This window comes from Anolis sagrei, chromosome 2 (genome assembly GCF_037176765.1).
Source record: "Anolis sagrei isolate rAnoSag1 chromosome 2, rAnoSag1.mat, whole genome shotgun sequence".
NCBI lineage: Eukaryota > Metazoa > Chordata > Lepidosauria > Squamata > Dactyloidae > Anolis > Anolis sagrei.
Genome location: NC_090022.1, coordinates 117,093,251 through 117,114,539, shown reverse-complemented (window position 1 = coordinate 117,114,539; position 21,289 = coordinate 117,093,251). Strand labels below are relative to the sequence as shown.

Below are 21,289 nucleotides of genomic sequence, written 5' to 3'. Positions count from 1 at the left end.
GCTTTCCTGTTAGAAACGGGATTATATCGCAGTGTAGACTCATATAATCCAGTTCAAAGCAGATAATTTTACCTCACACATTTTGCCCGCCCTCCGTGTCTGGTTTTAATATGCTGTTTTATATTGTTGATTTTGTTATTTTATATTTTGTTATGATGTATTTTGTTACTGTGTGTTTATTATGTATTATTTTGGACTTGGCCTCATGTTAGCCGCACCAAGTCCCCTTTGGGGAAATGGTAGCGGGTTATAAATAAAGTGTATTATTATTATTATTATTATTATTAATAATAATAATAATAATAATGTGGATTATCTGATTTGATAACTGGATTATATGGCAGTGTAGAAGGGGCCTTGGGACTCGTGAACTGCATTACATGAGTACACTGACCATACAATGTTTCAAATAGCTTTATTATTTATTTATTTACAACATTTATATGCCACCCTTCTCACCCCAAAGGGAACTTAGAATGGCTTACAAATAATATGTAAATACAATATATTATATTATTACCATAGCACAATATCAGCATTATATATTACTATATTATACTATGCAATTATACTGTAATATTATTAGTAATATTACATGTCACATAGAATATATATTATAATATAGTATTATTATTATGATTATATTGTACTACGTTATAATATCAATATTATATGTATATACAAATTATTATTATTATATTATTAGCACATTGCAGGAAACAAGGTGGGACTGTCTGCCTGGCCCCTCTCTTCACTCTGGTCCCTATATCATATGGCAATATAGCTGGGGGCAAAGTATAACAAACACGAATCCAGCAAATGCAATTGAGAGTAGAGTTTGTCTTCCCCAGAAAAAGGAAAAAGTCACCCCTGTTATTGTGTGCCTTGTGTGTGTCATTTCCAACTTCTGATGACCACAAAGACAACGATCAAAATTTTCCTTGGCAAGATTTGTTCAGAATGGGGTTGCCATTGCCGTCTACTGAAGCTGAGAGAGTGTGCTTTCCCCAAGGTCATCCACTGGGTTTCCATGACTAAACATCAAAGGGAAAATACAAAATGTACCATTCTGTTTTGTTAGAATCCCTGCCACTGAGAAATGAGGAAAAGTGGTGTATTAAAATGTCAATTGAGCCAGGCACAATGGTTTACAACAGGGCTGAGGAATAGGCAGCTCTCCAGATGCTGCCAGACTGAAATTCCCATCATCATTTGCAAAACCTCCATTGCCTGTAATGAAATGGTCGTTAGGAAACTGCACCCCAGTAAAATCTGTAGGATTGCATGGTTCCCATTCTTGACAAATTATGTGTTATAATCTAGCACCATTCATTTTCCATGCATAATCAGTTCCCGAGTTACAAACATCAAACTTAGAAATGACTCATCGTTAAGAACGGAGGTGAGACCAGAGGAAGTGAGATAAATCTACCCCTCGGAAGGGAAATTCACTCCTGAAAGAGTTATCATGGGGAAAAGGTGTCTCAGATGAAGTTTTATCACTCGGACTTGTTTCCACAACAAGCCATTTTATCAAAATCCAATCATCACAGGGACTGAAAATGAGGTGAAATCTTCTGAACAGGGGCCCAGGCAGCAAAACAAACACCACAGGGGTGCTCACCGTTCCCTATACTACTCAAATATATACAGACACATATATGTGGCTGGAGTTACACTTAAAAATGTACCTGTTCCAACTTGAATACAAATCCAACTTGAGAACAAACCTACAGAACCTATCTTGTGTTTTCGAAGGCTTTCGTGGCCAAAATCACTGGGTTGCTGTGAGTTTTTTGGGCTGTATGACCATGTTCCAGTTTGTTCCTGGAACATGGCCATACAGCCCAAAAAACTCACAGCAATCCAGAACGTATTTTGTTTGTAACTTGGGGACTGCCTGTGCTGCCATGGAGATGTGTGTCAACGGTATTGATGAATGTCACTGGGGAGGAGGAAGCCACTCCTTTTAGCGCATACTTCTCCATGCTGTGGAATCCCGGGAGCTGAAGGCCTTGTGAAACTACAAATCCCATAATTCCGCTTCCCTTTTGACACATGTTTGCTTTGCACTCTCATTCTCTCCCGACTTTAAAGCTGTTCTACTCTATTGCTCTCTCTGTCTTTGCTCCCGCGGAGCACTTCCGGTCCTCTGAGCGCTGATTGGCTACTGTCGGCCTCCGTTTCCGGGATCGTACTTCCGGCGGGCCTTGGGTCGTGGAGCGAAGGGTTGCTGAAGGTGAGTGGAGGCCGGCTGGTTGCAGGCGACGCGGGGTGTCTTCTTCCAAATAGCTCCCACTGGGCTGAGCTGCGCCTTGGCCTCCTTTTGCATTTCAGAGAGGTTTCTTAGGATGCATCTACACTGTAGAATTAAGGCTGTTTGCCACCACTTTGACCTCCATGGGTCAGTGCTATGGAATCAGAGGAATTGTACTTTTACAAAGCTTATCGCCTTCTGGGTTGTTGTAGGTTTTTCGGGTTGTATGGTCATGTTCTAGAAGCATTCTGTCCTGACGTTTCGCCTGCATTTGTGGCATGATCCTCTGAGGTTGCGAACCTCACAACCTTGTAAGGATGCTTGTCACAGTTATAGGCGAAACGTCAGGAGAGAATGCTTCTAGAACATGGCCATACAACCTGAAAAACCTGCAACAACCCAGTGACAATATATATTGCGTTCTCTGTCAAAGACGGCTGGTGCCCCACCAAACTACAACTCCCAGGATTCCATAACATTCAGCCATGGCAGCAAAAGTGGTGTCAAGCGGAACTAATTCTGCATTGTAGATGCACCTGTAGGTATTGATGTCCCAATAAGAGCTATTTTAATGTCCTTTTTAGAGGTACAGTAGAGTCTCGCTTATCCAACATAAACGTTGGATAAGTGAAAATGTTGGATAATAAGGAAATTAAGGGAAAACCTATTAAATGTCAATTTGTGTTATGATTTTACAAATTAAGCACCAAAACATCATGTTTTTACAACAAATTGACAGAAAATAATAATATAATAATAAAACTTTATTTTACTGCCCTGTCTCCCCAAGGGGACTCAGAGCGGTTTCCGCATATGCAAAATGATACAAAAACATACAATATAAAACAAAAACATAGGCATAAACTGTTAACACAACACATACATCAAAATCAATTTAAAACCAGTTCTGCTCTTTTCTTTGTGCAACATAAGCTGCCAGGAGCCAAGATTTCAATAAGGAGCCTGGACTATTTGGAATGGGCTGGGCCAAGGCTAGTGCAAGGAGAACGGAAAATGGGTCTGGCTGAATGCTACAGTGCAAGGATTGATCTCAGCAATTGCCCTACTAGGGGACCAGGCCACTCAATTCCAGGCCCAATTAAAAGACTATAAAAATGGTCTGGGCTGGAGGAAAAGGTGCCCTCAGATTACAGGGAACTGGGGGATGGATGGGGTACAAGGCCAAGTCCTAACTGTTGGACCAAGGGCTTGAGTCTTGAGACTAGTCATTATTGAAGGCTTGATACACAGTAACATTATGTAGTAATTACTATATTTACGAATTCAGCACCAAAACAATGTATTGAAACAGCTGTGGATCCAGGCAGGAGGCAGACTGTGTTGGAGAAAACAGAATGTTGGATGAGCAAAGGTTGGATAATGAGACTGTACTGTAATACTTTGCCTCTCACAGCTCCTTCAATATTCAAGTAGAGAGTAATGTTTAATAGTATGTAGTGGCTTGCCAACTCTTACCATAAGTGTGTATATTCTCATTGGATATAATAGATTACGTGTCAGGATTGTTTATGATACTGAAATATCTGTAGTGCAACAATTATTTTCCTGTGCAAGGCAATTGGTGTTTCCAGCTCTCTCTCTCTTGCATGCTTTTTTGTATGAAAGAGAGAACATGGTTTAAAGCTCTAGTACAGTGGTTTTCTGTCTCATTTCACTTCAACTCCCAAAAGTCTGAGCTAGTTTGACTGACAGTAAAGAATTCTTGGAGCAGAAGTCAGGGAAGGTTTATAAGGTTTACCTTGCAAGCAGGGCCATAGCCAGAAAAAAAATTCGGGGAGGGGGATTGAAAATTTCGGGGAGGGTTGAAAATTTCGGGGGTGGGGGTTGAAACCTGCCTCCTAGCTCACGCCAGGCCCGTAGCCAGGATTTCGTTTCGGGGGGAGGGGGGCTGAATTTTTTTCAGGGGGGGGCTGAGTTTGGGGGGGGGCTGAGTCTGAGTGAAAGAGGGTCTACTCTAGCAAACCTTTTGTATCATTACCCCAATATCCCCATGCATATGGGATATATTGAGTATGGTGATCAGATCATGATATGAATAAACATAACAGTTTAAGTAATGCACCAGTAAGGCCTTTTCGCGAACCACCATAAGAATTTCGGGGGGGGGGGCTGAAGCCCCCTGAGCGCCCCCCCCCCCCCCCCCCCAGCTACATGCCTGGCTCACGCTGAAGCAAAGAGCACAGCAGGGGGCAGAGCAACCTTCAATAGCCTGCAGCTCCACTCCTGTCAACCACCTCCACCAAGTCAGGCCTCCTTAATGAGAGCATTCAACACACACACACACACACACACACAACTTGGTTGCTTCACTACACACACACACACAACTTGGTTGCTTCACTACATCGGCTATTGCTGCAAGTAATGACAGTGTGAATAAATTGTCAATATTTGCTTGAGATAGTGCTTACAGTTCTGGAGGGACTCTTAATTTTTTGCATCTCATAGCCTCAGCATGGGGATTTGGTTAATCAGTTAAAATTCATGAGTAAACCAGATTTTTTAAAAAAAATCTGAAACATTTCGAGGGGGGGGGTTGAACCCCTAAAACCACCCCCTCGCTACAGGCCTGCTTGCAAGCAAGCACTGGATTGTGGTCATTGATTGACTTTTTCTTTTGTTTATTCTTACTCTTCCTGCCAATTTGACTTTTTTATCAGCTATGAAAAAACAACCTATGATGTCATCAACTATTTCTTTCCTTTCTTTTTGGCCTTTTCTAGGTTGGAACAATGGCTGGCCGCAGAGCTGCTTTGAAAGCAATTGACTGGGCGGCATTTGCTGAGCGAGTGCCTCCCAATCAAAAACCCATGTTCATGGCCCTGAAAACACGCAGTGATGGTCTCTCAGCAAAGTGAGTATTTCCGAGTGAGAAAATGACAGTATGGATAGAAGGACTGTAGAATTAATTTCAGTTTTTCTTAGGTCTAAATCTGTAGTTCCCAAACTTTGGTCCTCTCATTGTCTTGAACTTCCAGAAGCCCCAACAGTTAACTAGCCAACAGTTAGGAATACTGGGAGCTGAAGTCTATAACATCTGGAAACCCAAAGCTGGAGAAACACTGGTTATGCATTCATGTTTTCAAGCATTGTTAGCTGTGTTACCCTATATATTCATGTATAAGTCTAGAAATTTTAGACAGAAAATGAACCCCCCAAATAATCTAGATCACCTAATCCACATATCAATGTAAATACCATATTTTAACTTTTATTTAAAAAAGGAACCATCTTTTTCTCTGAGAAGAGTGGTGAAAGGCAAGGGCTTGGTCCACACAAGGAGAAGGACCTTTACTTTCTCCACTGCAGCACTGCTTCTGACCTTTTTGAATGCCAAAGTGTGGAAATGGCAGTGGCTGTCAGGATCAGAGGCACTTTCTCCTCTGCTGAATGGCCCTCGTCTTAATCATTAGTCATATCAAAATCCATAATTTTGGCCCTCAAACCTGCTCTCTGCTGTGGAGGTGGTGGTTAATGCCTCCCTTCGGGAAGGCAATATTCCAGCCAGCTTAAAACAAGCTGTAATAAAACCGCTGTTGAAAAAACCATCACTAGACCCCACTCAATTCGTCAACTATCGGCCTGTTTCCAATCTTCCCTTTTTGAGCAAAGTCCTGGAACGTGTGGTGGCCTCACAACTCCAGGTATTCTTGGTAGACACTGATTATCTGGATCCGGCACAGTCTGGCTTTAGGCCGGGACATGGTACCGAGACAGCCCTGGTCGCCTTAGTGGATGATCTCCGCAGAGAGCTCGACAGGGGGAGTGTGTCCCTGTTGGTCCTGCTGGATCTCTCAGCGGCCTTCGATACCGTCGACCACGGTATCCTTCTGGGACGCCTCGCGGGAATGGGCCTTGGTGGCACTGTTTTACAGTGGCTCGGGTCCTTCCTAGAGGGTCGTACCCAGAAGGTGTTGATGGGGGACAGCTGCTCGTCCTCACAACCTTTGTCTTGTGGGGTCCCGCAGGGTTCAATACTGTCCCCCATGTTGTTTAACATCTACATGAAGCCGTTGGGAGAGATCATCCGGAGTTTCGGGGTGCGGTGTTATCTGTACGCAGATGATGTCCAACTCTGTCACTCCTTTCCACCTACTTCTAAGGAGGCTGTTCAGGTCCTGAACCGGTGCTTGGCTGCTGTGTCGGACTGGATGAGGGTGAACAAATTGAAGTTGAATCCAGACAAGACAGAGGCACTCCTGGTCAGTCGAAAGGCCGAACGGGGCATAGGGTTACAGCCTGTGTTGGACGGGGTTACACTCCCCCTGAAGACGCAGGTTCGCAGCTTGGGTGTGACCCTGGATTCATCGCTGAGCCTGGAGCCTCAGGTCTCAGCGGTGGCCAGGGGAGCATTTGCACAGCTTCGGCTCGTGCGCCAGCTGCGCCCGTACCTCGGGAAGTCGGACTTGGCCACGGTAGTCCACGCTCTGGTCACATCCCGCATAGATTACTGCAACGCGCTCTACGTGGGGCTGCCCTTGAAGACTGCCCGGAAGCTCCAGATGGTCCAGCGCTCGGCAGCCAGGTTGCTAACAGGAGCAGCTCTCAGGGAGCATACCACCCCTCTGTTGAGCCAGCTCCACTGGCTGCCAATTCCCTACCGGGCACAATTCAAGGTGCTGGGATTAGCCTACAAAGCCCTAAACGGTTCCGGCCCCACCTACCTCTCCGAACGCATCTCCTCCTATGAACCGACACGGACATTAAGATCGTCCGGGGAGGCCCTGCTCTCGGTTCCGCCTGCGTCACAGGCACGGTTGGCGGGAACGAGAGACAGGGCCTTCTCGGTGGTGGCCCCTCGGTTATGGAATGCCCTACCAAGCGACATCAGACAGGCCCCTTCGTTGCTGGCATTTAGGAAGAAGCTCAAAACCTGGCTTTTTGAGCAAGCGTTTGGCTAATCAGCGCAATTGTACACAGAATGACGGTAAATTGAACATAGGAACGGTATAAGGATATGAGACTGGATCTTGGTTGCGATCGAGGCATTGTATGAATGGTTGTGTGTTTGTTATTGGGTATGCTGTGTTTTAATTGTTATTGTTGTGGTAATTAATATTGTGTAAACCGCATTGAGTCACCTATTATAGGTTGAGAAACGCGGTATAGAAATAAAGCAAATAAATAAAATAAATAAATATCAAAATCCATAATTTTGGCCCTCAAACCTGCTCTCTGCTTATTCAGGAGGTTGACTTATGAATGAGCCTATTCAGTAATTACTAAAGTATTATTGAACTGAATGAAATGCATGTTGTTGTATTTTACAGTTCAGTTCAATCACTGAACATTTCACTAGATTTTTATGAAACATACTTTAGTGCAGTGCTCCATTTACTGAAGTTTAATTTGTTCTCCAGCATATCTGTGATGCTTTTAGTCTTGAAGGAAGATAAGCTTTTGCTGTGGGCTAAAGTGGGGTTAAAGTCTGATTCAGACATGAGTGAGATCTTTGATGTCACATGCTGGAGGGTTTTTTTTATTTTTTGTAATGACAGGAATTTCTTTGCTCTAAAATACGCAAACTTCGGTCATGTTTTAGCAGAACTATTTCAGTCCATTTAGATAGTAGGCAACATAAAAATGAGAGCATTGACTCTAGTTAGCATTTATGATCACATTCTTGTAATAATTATGTACAGTTTAGTCTGAATAGTTGATAAAGTTAGCAATTTTAATTATCTTTTCTTTGGTAAGGGACAAGAAACATCTTTTTTTTTTTTTTTTGCAGAAGTATCAATAATCTGGAATGTCCTGTAGTTCTAATGTATTGTTTTCCATTCAAATAGACTTACTTCTTTGCCAGAGGCACCTCCAGCTATTGACTGGGCATTTTACAAGACTGCAATTGCCAAAGCAGGCATGGTGGATGAATTTGAGAATAAGGTAAACCTGTATTATGATATTTTGTGTGTTTCCGAATTCAAACTAACTGCTCTTTAGATGCCATGCAGTCTGGAGGTCACACTGATCATAATGTTTTTTAGCAGACATGCAGGTATTGTGGTAATATAACTGTGGCTGAGTGGCCATAGCTTCCAGTCTTTAGGCTGTTGGCCTGTTCTCTTGCCCTCAGCACCAGTAAGCCCCTGACTTAAGAACTGTATGGTGTAGTAACTCCATAAATTTCTCTTAAAGTCTCACACAATAAACTGTAAAGGAAGATGATGCAATAATGATGTGGATATGTATTTATTTATTATGTATTTGTCTCTTTACAAAGAACAAAATACAGAAATTCCTGGTACATGCCACCATTGTAGTCTTTACTTTACTTGTGTGTTTCTCTTTGGTCATGGTTATTCTAACACTTTTTCCTTGTTAATGGGCTCTTTAGGAATCTTTAGTGGTATTTTTATTTTTTTAAAACATTGCAAGTTAAATTTAAAATTTTAATATTTTGGGTTGTTGTAGATCCTTTGGGCTATATGGCTATGTTCTAGAAGCAATCTCTCCTGATGTTTCACCTGCATTTATGGCAAGCAACCTCAGGATGCTTGCCATAGATACAGGTGAAACGTCAGGAGAGAATGCTTCTAGAACATGGCCATATAGCCCAAAAAACCTACAACAACCCAGTGATTCCAGCCATGAAGCCTTCGACAATACATTTAATATTTTGCATTGTATTTCTCATGTATACGAGATTACTCTCTAGAAGCAGTTGAGAGTAAATGTTATGATCCCAGATCACAAGTTGTATGATTTAGCTATCATTATGGGCTCCAGGTCATGTGGTTGGTTCTCTTAGTGTGGAACAGAGAAATAAACTTGTAAAGCTTGCATTGAAATAGAGTTGAAGAAATAAGGATAATTAAAAATGTTACGGATTACAATAGAACTGTTGCAATAGAACATACCTAATACTCTTTTTCTTTTTTAATACATTGAATTGGTAGTTATGTGTTCTTAATAGTTGCTTTTTGAAGTCTTTTTTCACAAGTGCTTGTAAGTGAATTCAGCAGAAAAAACTGAATTTTGTTAGACTTTCGGATGTTTTGTGCCATTCTGAGTAGCACGCTCTTATTTGTCTGAGGCCTTGTGTTTTATCACGCTTTCTCAGAGCAGATGGGGAGGAACTGGAAGGGTAGTAACTGCAAAGTCTGTGCTTACAGCTCTCTGTCATAGAGGGGAGATGCCGGCAGGACTGCTTGGAAACAGTTTACTCTAGTATGCAAATGTGATATTGACAGAAAAGGAAACATATTCAAAATCTATTTTTCTCAAATTTCATAGTTTAAAGCCCTCAAAATTCCTGAGCCTGTGGATACCCAGTCAGCAAAGATAGATGCCCAAGAGCAAGAAGCTGTAAGTGGTCTGTTTTTTTGTTCAGTTATGTGTCATCTTTGGACTGCTTGAAGATGAGATGTGTATATGATCTGGGGATCTTGCCATACAGTGCTGAACCTTACTGTAGGCAGTTTTGCCACAAACCCCATTTCCATCAATGTGATCAGACATTGACCATCTACTGATTTCATCTGCTTAGTTACTCATAAGCAGATGAAATCAGTAGATGGTCAATGTCTGATCACATTTATGGAAATGGGGTTTGTGGCAAAACTGCCTACAGTAAGGTTCAGCACTGTATAGCAAGTTCCCCAGATCGTATACACATTTCAGAGTTTTTCTGTCAGCTTGGATTGTGACTTTGGTGGTGTCAGTTATAACTACTGTAGTTACAAGCCTCAGATTTTGTGTATTTGGGATTGAAGGCATTATTCACATGTTCACATTTGTAAAGTGTTGTACTGTACACAAAATAGTTTCTACTATGACGTTTTTGAATGGTTGGGAATTACAGAGCTGTAAAATCTGAGTCATTACATCTAGTTTCTCCAACTATGTTCGTGTCTCAGAATATCACTAAGACAATGCCTGAACAATTTGTTCTCTTTGCAGGCCAAGAGTGCAGCTTCCTATGTACAGGCCTCTAAGGACCGTATTGTTCAATATGAGAAGGAGGTAAGCTGCCAAATTTAATAATACAAAGAGCTTGCTCCAGCATATTTTGGTCTTTCCTAATAATGATTTTTATCATTTCTTTTTTTCAAGCTTCAGAAGTTTAAAAACATGATCCCCTTTGATCAGATGACCCTTGATGATTACTTTGAGGCATTTCCTGAAACTAGGTTGGACAAAGAGAAGTATCCATTTTGGCCACACAAGCCTATTGCTGACTTGTAAAGGCTTGCCATCTGGGAGAACTCTTCAGCACCCACCACTTTTCAGGACTGTAATCAATAAAGTAATTGTACTGGAGATCTAGCAACTTGTCTTTCTTCAGACTGTTCGAATTGAATTTTTCACTTTAGATAATGTAGTGGTTTGCATTTTTTACTTGTGTGTAACACCCACTGAATTCTAAATTTCAGCTGAGTCTATGTTAGAAAACATAAAAAATGCTCACTATAGACAAGCCATTTTAAGCCACATACTTTGTCTTCTTGCAGAAACATCCCTAGACAAACAGTTCATATCTCAAGGGGAGGTGTTTAGTTGGGCATCTTGGAAATATAGGGAAAGTTTAAGTGCTACTTCAGAAAAAAAATCTTGTTTCTATTATTTCCCTCACTTCTGGTCATGGCAGTCCTTGGAGGCAGGTCTCTTACAAAAAAGGTACTTTGTGATCTGGCTCCTATGGATAGTTCTTTGAAAATTTTGATCAGTATCCAATTATGATTTCAAAGGTTAGAAGTAGTTGTCTGGCACCTGATAGTGGCGATCTTTAAGCACACAACTTACAGCAAGTTCCTATTCACATGTGACTGCAGTGTTCTGGGCAGCTGTACTCTGAATGTATTTCAAAGGCAGTCCCACAGAAGATCATGTTTCTCAAAGTGGCAGTGCATGGCTTGGTACTGTTCTGGGAACCATCAGTTATTGGTCTATGAAATTTCTAGGACACTATAGCAAATACAACAATATGCAATAAATAAAGTATCAGTCCTTGGCACTTTGGGAGAAAAAGGGTTGGTCCATCACATCAATCCACCCTAACCAAAACAGGATGTATCTTAGTTTTAATGAGACTAGTAGCCATTAACAGCTTTTCTATATCTAAATTGAAATTCAACTTTAGTCCTTATTCAATCTGATGTATTGTACATTCAAGAAATATTTTCCACATTGCCATATATGTCAATGTATATTATATTCACAATAGGTTCTATGGCAGAACTGGATTGCCTTGCAGTCATCACTTTTAGAACACATAGTGTTCTCCTGGCTATACAATATTATCCACATTAACAACCTCATCAGACAGGTGGTTTTCCCTGTCTCTATGTGCTGCTGGCATGCTGCTGGGACGGAGTCCTCCAGAGCCCATCAAATGATGCAAGGCTACTTCTGGCGGGGCTCTGTGCCAGCAGTGTGCTGTCAGTGCAGAGAGACGGAGCCCTGAGAAGTCAGGTAACTACCCAACCCACCATAGAAGAAACTAGGGACAGCACGAAAGGAAGCTATGGGCAATGGGGAAATGTGGGATTGCAGTCCATGATGGTAAGGGGATGAAGCGGAATGCTGCTCCACGGTTTCCCCTGCTGTCTCCTGGCTTCTGGACCTACATGTGATAAGGTGCATATATTGCAGTATCTTCTACTAGGCCAGCCAAAAAGACAAACTATTGTACTCTTTTTCAAAGATCACACATTTATTCGGGCAAAAATGGTAAGTAGAAGGGTGGGAACACAAATGAGTATTAGTCTATGTGTTTCACTGAGATGGAATGGGGTGTGTACATTAGTGTAGCTCATTAGGAACAAAGTGGAAAACGGAATTTCTTGTGTCTTTTTGTAAGTGCAGAGTTGGCTCCCATAACTTTTTTACAGGACCTGTATCCTTCCTAAAATGCAATTAAATATTCTTTAAAAAAATCAAAATATGAAGGCTTCTGTAATTTGAAATCTAAATTGCGGTAATGAACATTTCACCAGTAATTGCTTAAAGCACTCTGTTCACTCTTGGGACTATCTTTTCAAATTTCTGGTAATATGAGTAACAACCACAAGGGTATGATCTGACCAAACGTATTAGAGGTTTCAAGAATTATGTGGTCCCAAAGGAAAAAAAATTACGGATGGAGTCTGGCTCACTTTATATTAAACCTATCTGTTCTCTTAAAAACAATATTTCTACAGCCGAGACATGTAGGTTGATGTTCTCCTTGCTTGCCTCTCAGAATCAAAGTGCTTTCTCTGTTGAATATGAAACGTGCAGTTAGAGTTTTCTTTTCTTTTTGTCCTCAAGAAAGTGTGTGTAGCCCTAGTCTGGTTTGAGACTGTGGTGTATGGGTGGAGGGCAGTTAAACATCTCTTCCCAGCTTTATTTTAAAAATCACATAACCTTGCATGAAACTTAGAAAGGAAACATGTTCTAGCCACCTGTATATATTCCCTTTAGATCCACTTCTTCATTGTATCCTTATTCACCCGAGGAAGTATTATTATTTTGGAGAACTTGATGTCCACTTCATTGCCCTTAAGAGAAGTCTGCTTTACAGCAAGAAAGACTCTACTTCTGTGACAGATGTAAAATCACTGTATTAATAACAGTTTTTTGTTCCTTGTATATCGCTCAATGCTGTATTAAAGAAGTTGGTTATACGTTTAATATTGTATCATATAAGCTGCAAAAAAACATTTACCTTTGTGATTTATGTACTACGACTTGTAGTGGATTTGTGTTTGTTAGGTTTATTATAACTCAGCTTCAACCAACATAAGGATATAAGAGAATTACTCCTGTCTCTACTAGAGATAATCGCAAATGAAGTAGGGAAGACTCATAAAGGATAATTGCTGTATAGGGTGTTTTGGATGACCCTCCCAGTTTTTGGACATCTTCTGTGCTTTGAGGTCATTTGCAACCTATGGTGACCTTAAGGCTATCCTAGCACAGAGGTTTCTTGGGTTTTTTTGGGAGTGGGCTCTTCTTTTTCTTCCTTTGAAGGTGAGACAGCCTGATTTGCCCAAGGACATGCGGTGGGTTTCCATGGCGGAGTCCTACCCTGATTTCCAAATATCTTTTTCCAAAACCCAAACTGCTGGCTATCTTTGAGGCTTCCAGCCATAATAATATTAAGAAGGAGAGTATACACAATACACATTTCCTCCAGAGTGAGGCAGATTAATATTTATAAGCATTTATAATTTAGTAGAGTTATAATTTGATATATCTCTCTCTCTGCATTTTGAGCTGGAACCTCAGACCAAACGGCATTTCTACCACCTTGCCCTACCTTCAGCATGAATAAAAAAACCCCTTCTGTGTCAGGCGGATAAGTGGACAGGAAGTAGCAGATGACACAAGTGCCACACACTGTTAAAGAAATATTACAGTAACCAGCTCGATTAAATATATAGATCTATAAAAAATTGTGGAAGCGGCCATGTAGAAAATATATTCAGAATTATTTGGATCCTGTTGTAGAATTTGGATTTGCATAAAGATTCCCCCTGCCCCATCCCAAAAAGACACCACCAAAATTTTCCAATTAGATCAAAATCTATCCAAAATGAAACAACAAGCATGCAAGACAACTTAATCTTCTACCAGGTAAGGAAAAAGATCCAACACTTTAATAAAGACATACCAACACATAGAGTTTATTTATGGTTTGCTCTCGGCTTTCTCAATCAATCCCATCTCTCAGATCATAGACTCACTCTTTGTTAATCCAAACATTTCTTTAATGTTGCTCCAAATGTACAGGGTTGGATCAATGCTCTCAAGGTATGACATTCCTTTGTCTTTCTATTCCTCAGTGATTTAATCTCTTCTCCTGGATGTTAAAGCAGATGTACCAGGAATTAAGGGCAGGCCCCTGAAAGGGATTGCATCAGAGGAGGGCATTGCTGAACATCAGGAGGATGCAGTTTTCAAAAGCAGACTTCGGTTCTGAACTTCTGAATCCAGTCCATTATTTTCAACACATTCCAAATTTCAGCATTATATCTAATCAATACTAAATCTCTTGTCATAAGTATTTTAATTGCAGTGTCAGCTAGATTAATTTCACAGAGTTTTGGGAGGCTTTCCATAAGGTAATTTTCTCAGTGCAATTGCTGTGTAATTGGACTAGATCAATTCCCTGGGCTTGTTCGACAGGCAGAAATTGCATATGGCAAGCTTTTCCTACTGCTTGTAGATATGACTGCTGTTGGGATGTGATTTCCATTCAGAAGCCTGACAGATGTCCCTTTTACCTATACTAATGTGTATCTGAGCATATTTATTTTTGATATGGGAGATTTATCTCTCCTGTTTGTTCACTATAAAATACAAAACTCCCTTCAACCTTACAATGGAGACCAAATGCAGAACACAAATCTCCAAGGATTAGATCATACCAGGATGCTGTTTCTTTGATTCAGATCAGCTTCTTCTTCCACAATTTGAACTCTAGATTGTTCACAGTTCTTGCTGTTGCTGCATGCCTTCAAGTTATTTCTAACTTATGGCAAACCTAATCTAAACCTGTCATGCTGTATTCTTGGCAGGTTTTATTCAGAGGATATATGGCACTGACATCCTCAAAGGCCAAGAGAGTGTGACTTGCCTGAAGTCACCCAGTGGGTTTTTATTGCCATGTGTGGATCCAAACCCTGGAGTCCTACTACGGTGCTTAAACCTCTCTCTTAGTTCATAGTAAGACTATCAAAATGTAGAAATAAACACATAGGAATAATATTAAAAGCACAATAGAATTGAAAGCAGCAATAAAGGAAGCAGAGGACCAACCCAAAATATAGAGCTTGAAGAAGTTAGTGCTTGAAATATGCATCCTTTATGGTCAACATTTTTCTAATATTACACCACTAAGCTGTATTTCTGGCATTGCAGAGGGATTGGCTGGTGACTGCTGGCAGATCACTTTTATATTTTTATTTATTTATATTTCAAACTTATATGCCGCCACTCCCCTAGGGCTCGGAGCGGCTTACAAGAACAAACTAAAATCTAACACAAATTAAACAACATATCAAAAATCAAAAACCTGTTGAAACAAATATGTCTTCCAAGCCCTGCGGAAAGCTGATAAATCCTGCAAGGCACGGACTTCTGGTGGCAGAGTGTTCCATAACGATGGTGCCACTACTATGAAGGCTCTGCATCTGGTTGCTGTTAGACGCAAGGTTTTAAAACTGGGGACTTCCAATAAATCTTGGTCCTCAGAGCGGAGGGATCTCTGGGGTTGGCAGGGGGTGAGGCGGTCCCTCAGGTACATCGGCCCCAGACCATATAAGGCCTTAAAGGTAAGTACCATCACTTTAAAAGTGATCCGATGCTCAATTGGTAACCAATGCAGTTGCAATAAAATTGGTGTTATATGGCATCTCATCGGAGGTCTCGCAAGAAGCTGAGCAGCTGCATTTTGTATCAACTTGAGCTTTCGGATCACCAGTAGAGGAAGGCCAATGTAAAGGGCGTTACAGTAATCCAGTCTTGAGATGACCGTGGCCTGGATCACTGTAGCTAGGTCGTCCCTGGATAGATAGGGGGCCAGCTGTCTTTGGTTTTTTCAATGTTCAATGAGAGGCCGAGCTTCTCGTATGCCTCTGCAAAGGTGTTTAGAGTGGTTACCTTGGCAGCCACTCTAAACCACTACCTTGGCAGCCACCTCACCACAAAAGTCAACATTGACATTGCAATACAACACCACCTGAGCTCTGCAAGTGCAGCATTTTTCCAAATGAAGCTGCAAGTGTTTGAAGACTGGGGCATCTCTTTATATAGCTATTGTCCTCCCAATCCTGTTATATGCCTGCGAAATGTGGACTATCTACAGATGTCACACTCAACCCCTGGAACGATTCCATCAGCATTGCCTCCGGAAAATCCTGAAAAATCGCTTGGGAAGGCAGGCATACAAGTGTCAGCATGCTGGAAGCAGCAAAGGCCACCAGCATTGAAGCTATGATCCTATACCATCAACTCCACTGGACTGGCCACCTTGTCCAAAGGCCTGACCACCATCTCCCAAAACAGTTACTATCCTCCCAATTATTTGTTTATATCCTGGTTTTCCCTAAGAGCGACAACAGGTCAAGGCAGCTGATGTCTTCACTAAAAGCACATTAAACTCAGTAAATATCAGAAGCATTGTAAAGGAACATGTTGTTTTTACTACCAGACCATCCTCACTTTCCTTTGTAATTTTCTGGGATTTCCCTATTTGTTCTGTCTGCTTTCTTACCACAAAGAAAAGAAATCTGTTAAGGAGGAAAAGGCGGGAAAGAATGGAAAGAGTTACATTGACACTCCACTTGATCTGTCATGCCTTAATGTGATGGAATCCTGGGAGTTCTAGTTTGGTGAGGCTCAAGATCTTGTAGAACTACAATTCCCAGGATTCCATAGTATTGAGCCGTGGCAGATAAAAGTGGTGCCAAACTACGTTAAGTGTGCAGTGTAGATGCACTCTTAAATCGCCTCGGCCCTGCGCGTGCCTGCCTGGAGGTTTTGGGGGGAAAATACCAAACTGTTTTTCATGAGATCTACCTACCTACCTACCTACCTACCTACCTACCTACCTACCTACCTACCTACCTATCTATCTATCTATCTATCTATCTATCTATCTATCTATCTATCTATCTATCTATCTATCTATCTATCTATCTAAAGAACAACCCATTCCTGGCGTTCCTTCAGTAGGCAAAAAGCAACACTGATTGCAAATGAATGAGAGAGGTTTGCTCAGGAAAGATATCAAAACACTTAAGGAGGCGCCTTTCCCCCGCTGGGACCACGTGGCCTAATGGATAAGGCGTCTGACTTCGGATCAGAAGATTGAGGGTTCGAGTCCCTTCGTGGTTGAGGTGGATTGGCAAAAAATATTGATTTTTGTTCCCTTCTCCTCCCCTTTAAAGATGAGTTAAAATGTCTGGACATTGCAAACCTCCCGCGAGTATAGAGAATTTTACAACCACCCCACTTTTTGGTCATTAATAAGTAGCTAATAATTACATATTTTATCTTGTTGTCTCAGAGTTGATGTTACAGTTTGAGCCACTCTATCTGCGATGGAATTATTAAAGTGGTAGTTTGGCAGAGAAAGCTGAAGACCTTGCAAAACTACAACTCCTAGAATCCCATAGTATTGAGCCATGGTTAAAGTGTCAAACTGCATTAATTCTGCAATGTAGATGTACAGATCAGAGAATGAAGAAAAGCAGTTTAGTCCAACCTCTCCTGGCTAAAGGAGACATAGGTAATTCTTTACATTTGTTCATTTGTACATTTTGATTTTGTTGTTCTTCAATGGTTATTATGGAATTGCAAATTTTATATGCCATCATCTGTTTTAATGATTCTTATTTTTGGTATAAATTTGTTTTGGGATTTGGGTGGGATGGGTATTTACTTATGTTCGTTGTACGGCCCTGAGACCCTTCGGGGAGATAGGATGGTATATAAATAAAGATATATTATAATATTATTATTCGTTCGAAAGCTGCAATACTTAGTTTTTAGAGCCAAAGAGGGCAGCTGAATGAGTGACAGAGATACTGAATGCCTCACTGCCAGATGACTTCCATCCTGCCCAAAAGCAGCTATGGAGAGGACTACTGGAAAACACCCCTCCATGCACTTGACTATGCTAGATAGATACCCATGATCTGAATCCCCAAACCTGTATTTAACTTGTGAACAAGGCTCTGGAGCACGTGGTAACCCCTCAGCTTCAGAGGTTCCTGAAAGAAATGGATTATGTTGTTCTATTTTCAGTCTGGGTTTGGGTCTGGAATAGAGATATCTTTGATCCATAACCAAAGGGAACTGGATGTAGGAGTGTTTTCTCTGGTGGTTCTGCTGAATCCTTCAGAGACATTCAATACCATGGTCTCTTTCTGAGTCACCTCTCTGGGGGCCCTTCCACACAGCCATATAACCCAGAATATCAAGGCAGAAAATCCCACAATATTTGCTTTGAACTGGGTGATCTGAGTCCACACTGCCATATATTCCAGTTCAAAGCTGATAATGTGGGATTTTATTCATCTGGGTGGAAGGGACCAGGGATGGGGCTTGGGGCACTGTTTTTGGGGTGGAGTAGTCCTTGTAGAGGTCAAACTCAGAAGGCGGTGCCAGAGAATTTCTATTTGACCACTGGCCTATGGGATCCATCAGGACCCAGTTTTGGGCCTATTTAACAGAAGTTTTACATGCTGTTTACCCACCACAGTAGAATAGAGCTACCTTATTGGGATGCGTGTTAATTGGGAAGTTAACCGATATATTGGTAACTTGTTCTTTTACAACAGGTGTTGCATTATCATTCCTATCTTCTGTAGAGGTTCAGCCTGCAATTGTTTCTTTGCCTCAGGCTCCTGAGTTAAATGATCAAGGTTCTGCAGGCTCACAGAGGTTTGGAAATGGGGATTTTGGTCAAGCCAGATTGTGTAGATGTGTTTGTACAGGCAGAAAAAAAGGTTGAGAGAGACTATGGGCAGTCAAGGTTGGAATGTGAAAAGAATGCAGTAATTGGCAAACCAAGGGAGGACCAGACACCCTTTGATAGGAGAAGTCAAATCAATCAACATCGCCACCTTGAAGGGGGTAGAAGACGGTCCGAAAGATTAAGAGAAAAAAGGGGTCAGTGAGAGGTTTCCCAAGAGAAACTGAATGCTTTTGCCATGGCTTTTTGAATAAAGATAGAGCCTTTGAAACTGTAACTTTTAGTGAAACCAACATTTAGAATAGAAGAGTATCCTTGTCTTGTATTCATGGCTTCATGCTCATGCTGAGATTCCTGTTTGTTTCCTGCCTTGGATTTATCTTCATGCCTTTGGATTTAACTGCTCAAGTTTGTTTCTGGATCATTGTGGGACTTTGAATTCTTGGACATTCTGGACTCATAGACTCTAGTTCCTGTGGATTTGGTCTTGGATTTTGGGACATTACTGCTTCCTAAGTTTGATGCTTGCAGTAAAAAAAAAAAATAAAAAAAAAAGTAAAAAAATTGGTGGGGTGTGGTTTCTGGGCTGTATTGAGGGGGCTTAAGAAATGCTTTTAAATTGTTAATTGCATTTATAAGAGAGAGCCCAAAGGAGTTTCAAAATAATGCTGAAATTAAAAGGTCCAAAAATCCGAATGGCCTCTGACTAAGGCTGAGTAACAAGCAGGCTCTCTGAAGGACACAGTGCTTCAGCTGATAAGATACCTGGAACAAAAAGGAGTAAAACTCCACTCTCTTTTGGTACAATTGTTTCCCAGTGTCTTATCACATTCTCTCTGAACTCTAATGAACAACAGAGTGCTTGTTAGAATAGCAACAAAATATAACTCTGAACTTATGAACATTTCTGCCTATTGGAAATAATAATATGTGATTTCGGGGGAAATGAAAATTTAAGCTTTGTTTAGTGTGCCCATGTCAGAAAAAGCTTATAACAAGCCAGCACACCCAATTTGGGTGTGACAGTTTGTTTTCCCAACGCGAGTTGGGCTGTCACCACTCTTGGCCAACAGTAAACTTTCTTGAAATCATCTCCTGCTGTCCATCTGCTTTCTTCATACGCATCCAAACGAATTTCCGTAACAGTATGGCCATGTTCCGGCAGAATTTTCTCCTGACGTTTTGTCTGCATCTGTGGCTGGCATCTTCTCTCTGAAGATGCCAACCACAGATGCAAGCAAAAAATCAGGAGAAAATGCTACTAGAACACGGTCATACAGCCTGGAAACCACACAGCACCCCAGTGATTCCGGCCATGAAAGCCTTCAACAATATAGTAAAAAATCATGTTACCATGCTTTGAGATATCATAAAGCCAATAATATTTTCTTATGTTTTTACGTTCTGCTCTGCAAATCCTTCGAAATCTGAGATCTTTAGGCTGAAGATATTATAAACACTTCCCAGCTACCCAAAAGATGAAGTGAATGTGAAAGAGGAACTTCTTGGTGTACATAAATGAAGATTAATCCAGTTATCCCTTTGGTACTTTTTTGTCTTATTCAAAACTCTGAACATGTCTTTCAACAGAGGTGGTAATAAAAATATGCACACGAAACACTAAGGAAATTCTAGTGGTTTGCACAGTCTGAGAAAGTGAAGACTCACTCCTGAATTGCCACAGAGTTATGAAGGAATGACCTTGGGCAGCCTCATCCAGCTCACAGAAATCTGTTGTGAAGTAGGGAGAAATCCATGCATGCCATCTGGAACATTTTGAATGAAAAGAAAACCAGGATGTACATGCAACCAGTTTATTCACCAATTAATCATATTTGATATGTGAAGATCATGAAATCACATGTCACTTCTCCATTTTCTAATAATGTAACCTATAAAGAGCATTGATATAAAGAACCGAGCATAACAAAACAGCCTCTCCAACCAAAGCACAAGCCTGTTCCAGTTTGCATTTTCTGGAACTTGGTTGGTGTAGGCGGATAGTTGTTCCCTCATTAGTTTCACCTCACAATAGACACTTCTGAGAAAAACATAGGCCTCTTTTTCCTCGTTTTCTTTGCTCGTTGTGGTATTATCAACCGATTCCTTCTCATTTTGCAGCATCTCTTCTAGAAAGGAAAAAAGCAGAAATTCTTTCGGTCAGCAAGTTCAGCAGCTCAGCAGTTTAACCTACTGTGCCACCGTAGGCTCAATAGACATAGTTACATGCTTTGTTGTAAATTTGATAAAATATATATTTCCCATAAAAAGAAAGGCAACTGCAAAGACTGTAACCTTCTATGAAGTGAGGGAACGAGAGGCCGAGAGGAAAGGAAGATGTAAAAACATGCCGAACATTGTTTGTACGTGCCTCTCTTTGTAAGCACCCTTGCAAAAATTGTGACAAAATAGTTTACTGCTTCATTAACTTTGCCCAGAATGGTTCTTTAGGAGTGATCTTTGTACCTATGTTTCTTTCAATAGTTGCCTACTTTATAAAAATGAGAATCCCTTTTGTCCTCAGTAGCATTTTTAGTATATATCCATTCTCCCGCTAATTTTCTCCCACCTCCTGTTCCTTATTACTGTCTCTCAATTTGTACATT

The 21,289-nt window shown here is 41.1% G+C and overlaps 1 protein-coding gene and 1 non-coding gene across 2 annotated transcripts; both read left to right on the top strand.

The window, feature by feature from the left end:
• The first annotated feature begins 2,139 nt into the window (after positions 1-2,139).
• Positions 2,140-10,540, top strand: ATP5PD (ATP synthase peripheral stalk subunit d). Its single transcript, XM_060764713.2, has 6 exons — positions 2,140-2,239; positions 5,002-5,132; positions 8,068-8,164; positions 9,515-9,586; positions 10,181-10,243; positions 10,334-10,540. Exons 2-6 carry the CDS (start codon positions 5,011-5,013, stop codon positions 10,463-10,465), a joined length of 486 nt encoding a protein of 161 aa, XP_060620696.2. The 5' UTR covers positions 2,140-2,239; positions 5,002-5,010; the 3' UTR covers positions 10,466-10,540.
• Positions 10,541-17,028: 6,488 nt separating this feature from the next.
• Positions 17,029-17,101, top strand: TRNAR-UCG (transfer RNA arginine (anticodon UCG)). Its single transcript has one exon. It is a non-coding gene; the product is annotated as a tRNA-Arg (tRNA).
• Positions 17,102-21,289: the final 4,188 nt, after the last annotated feature.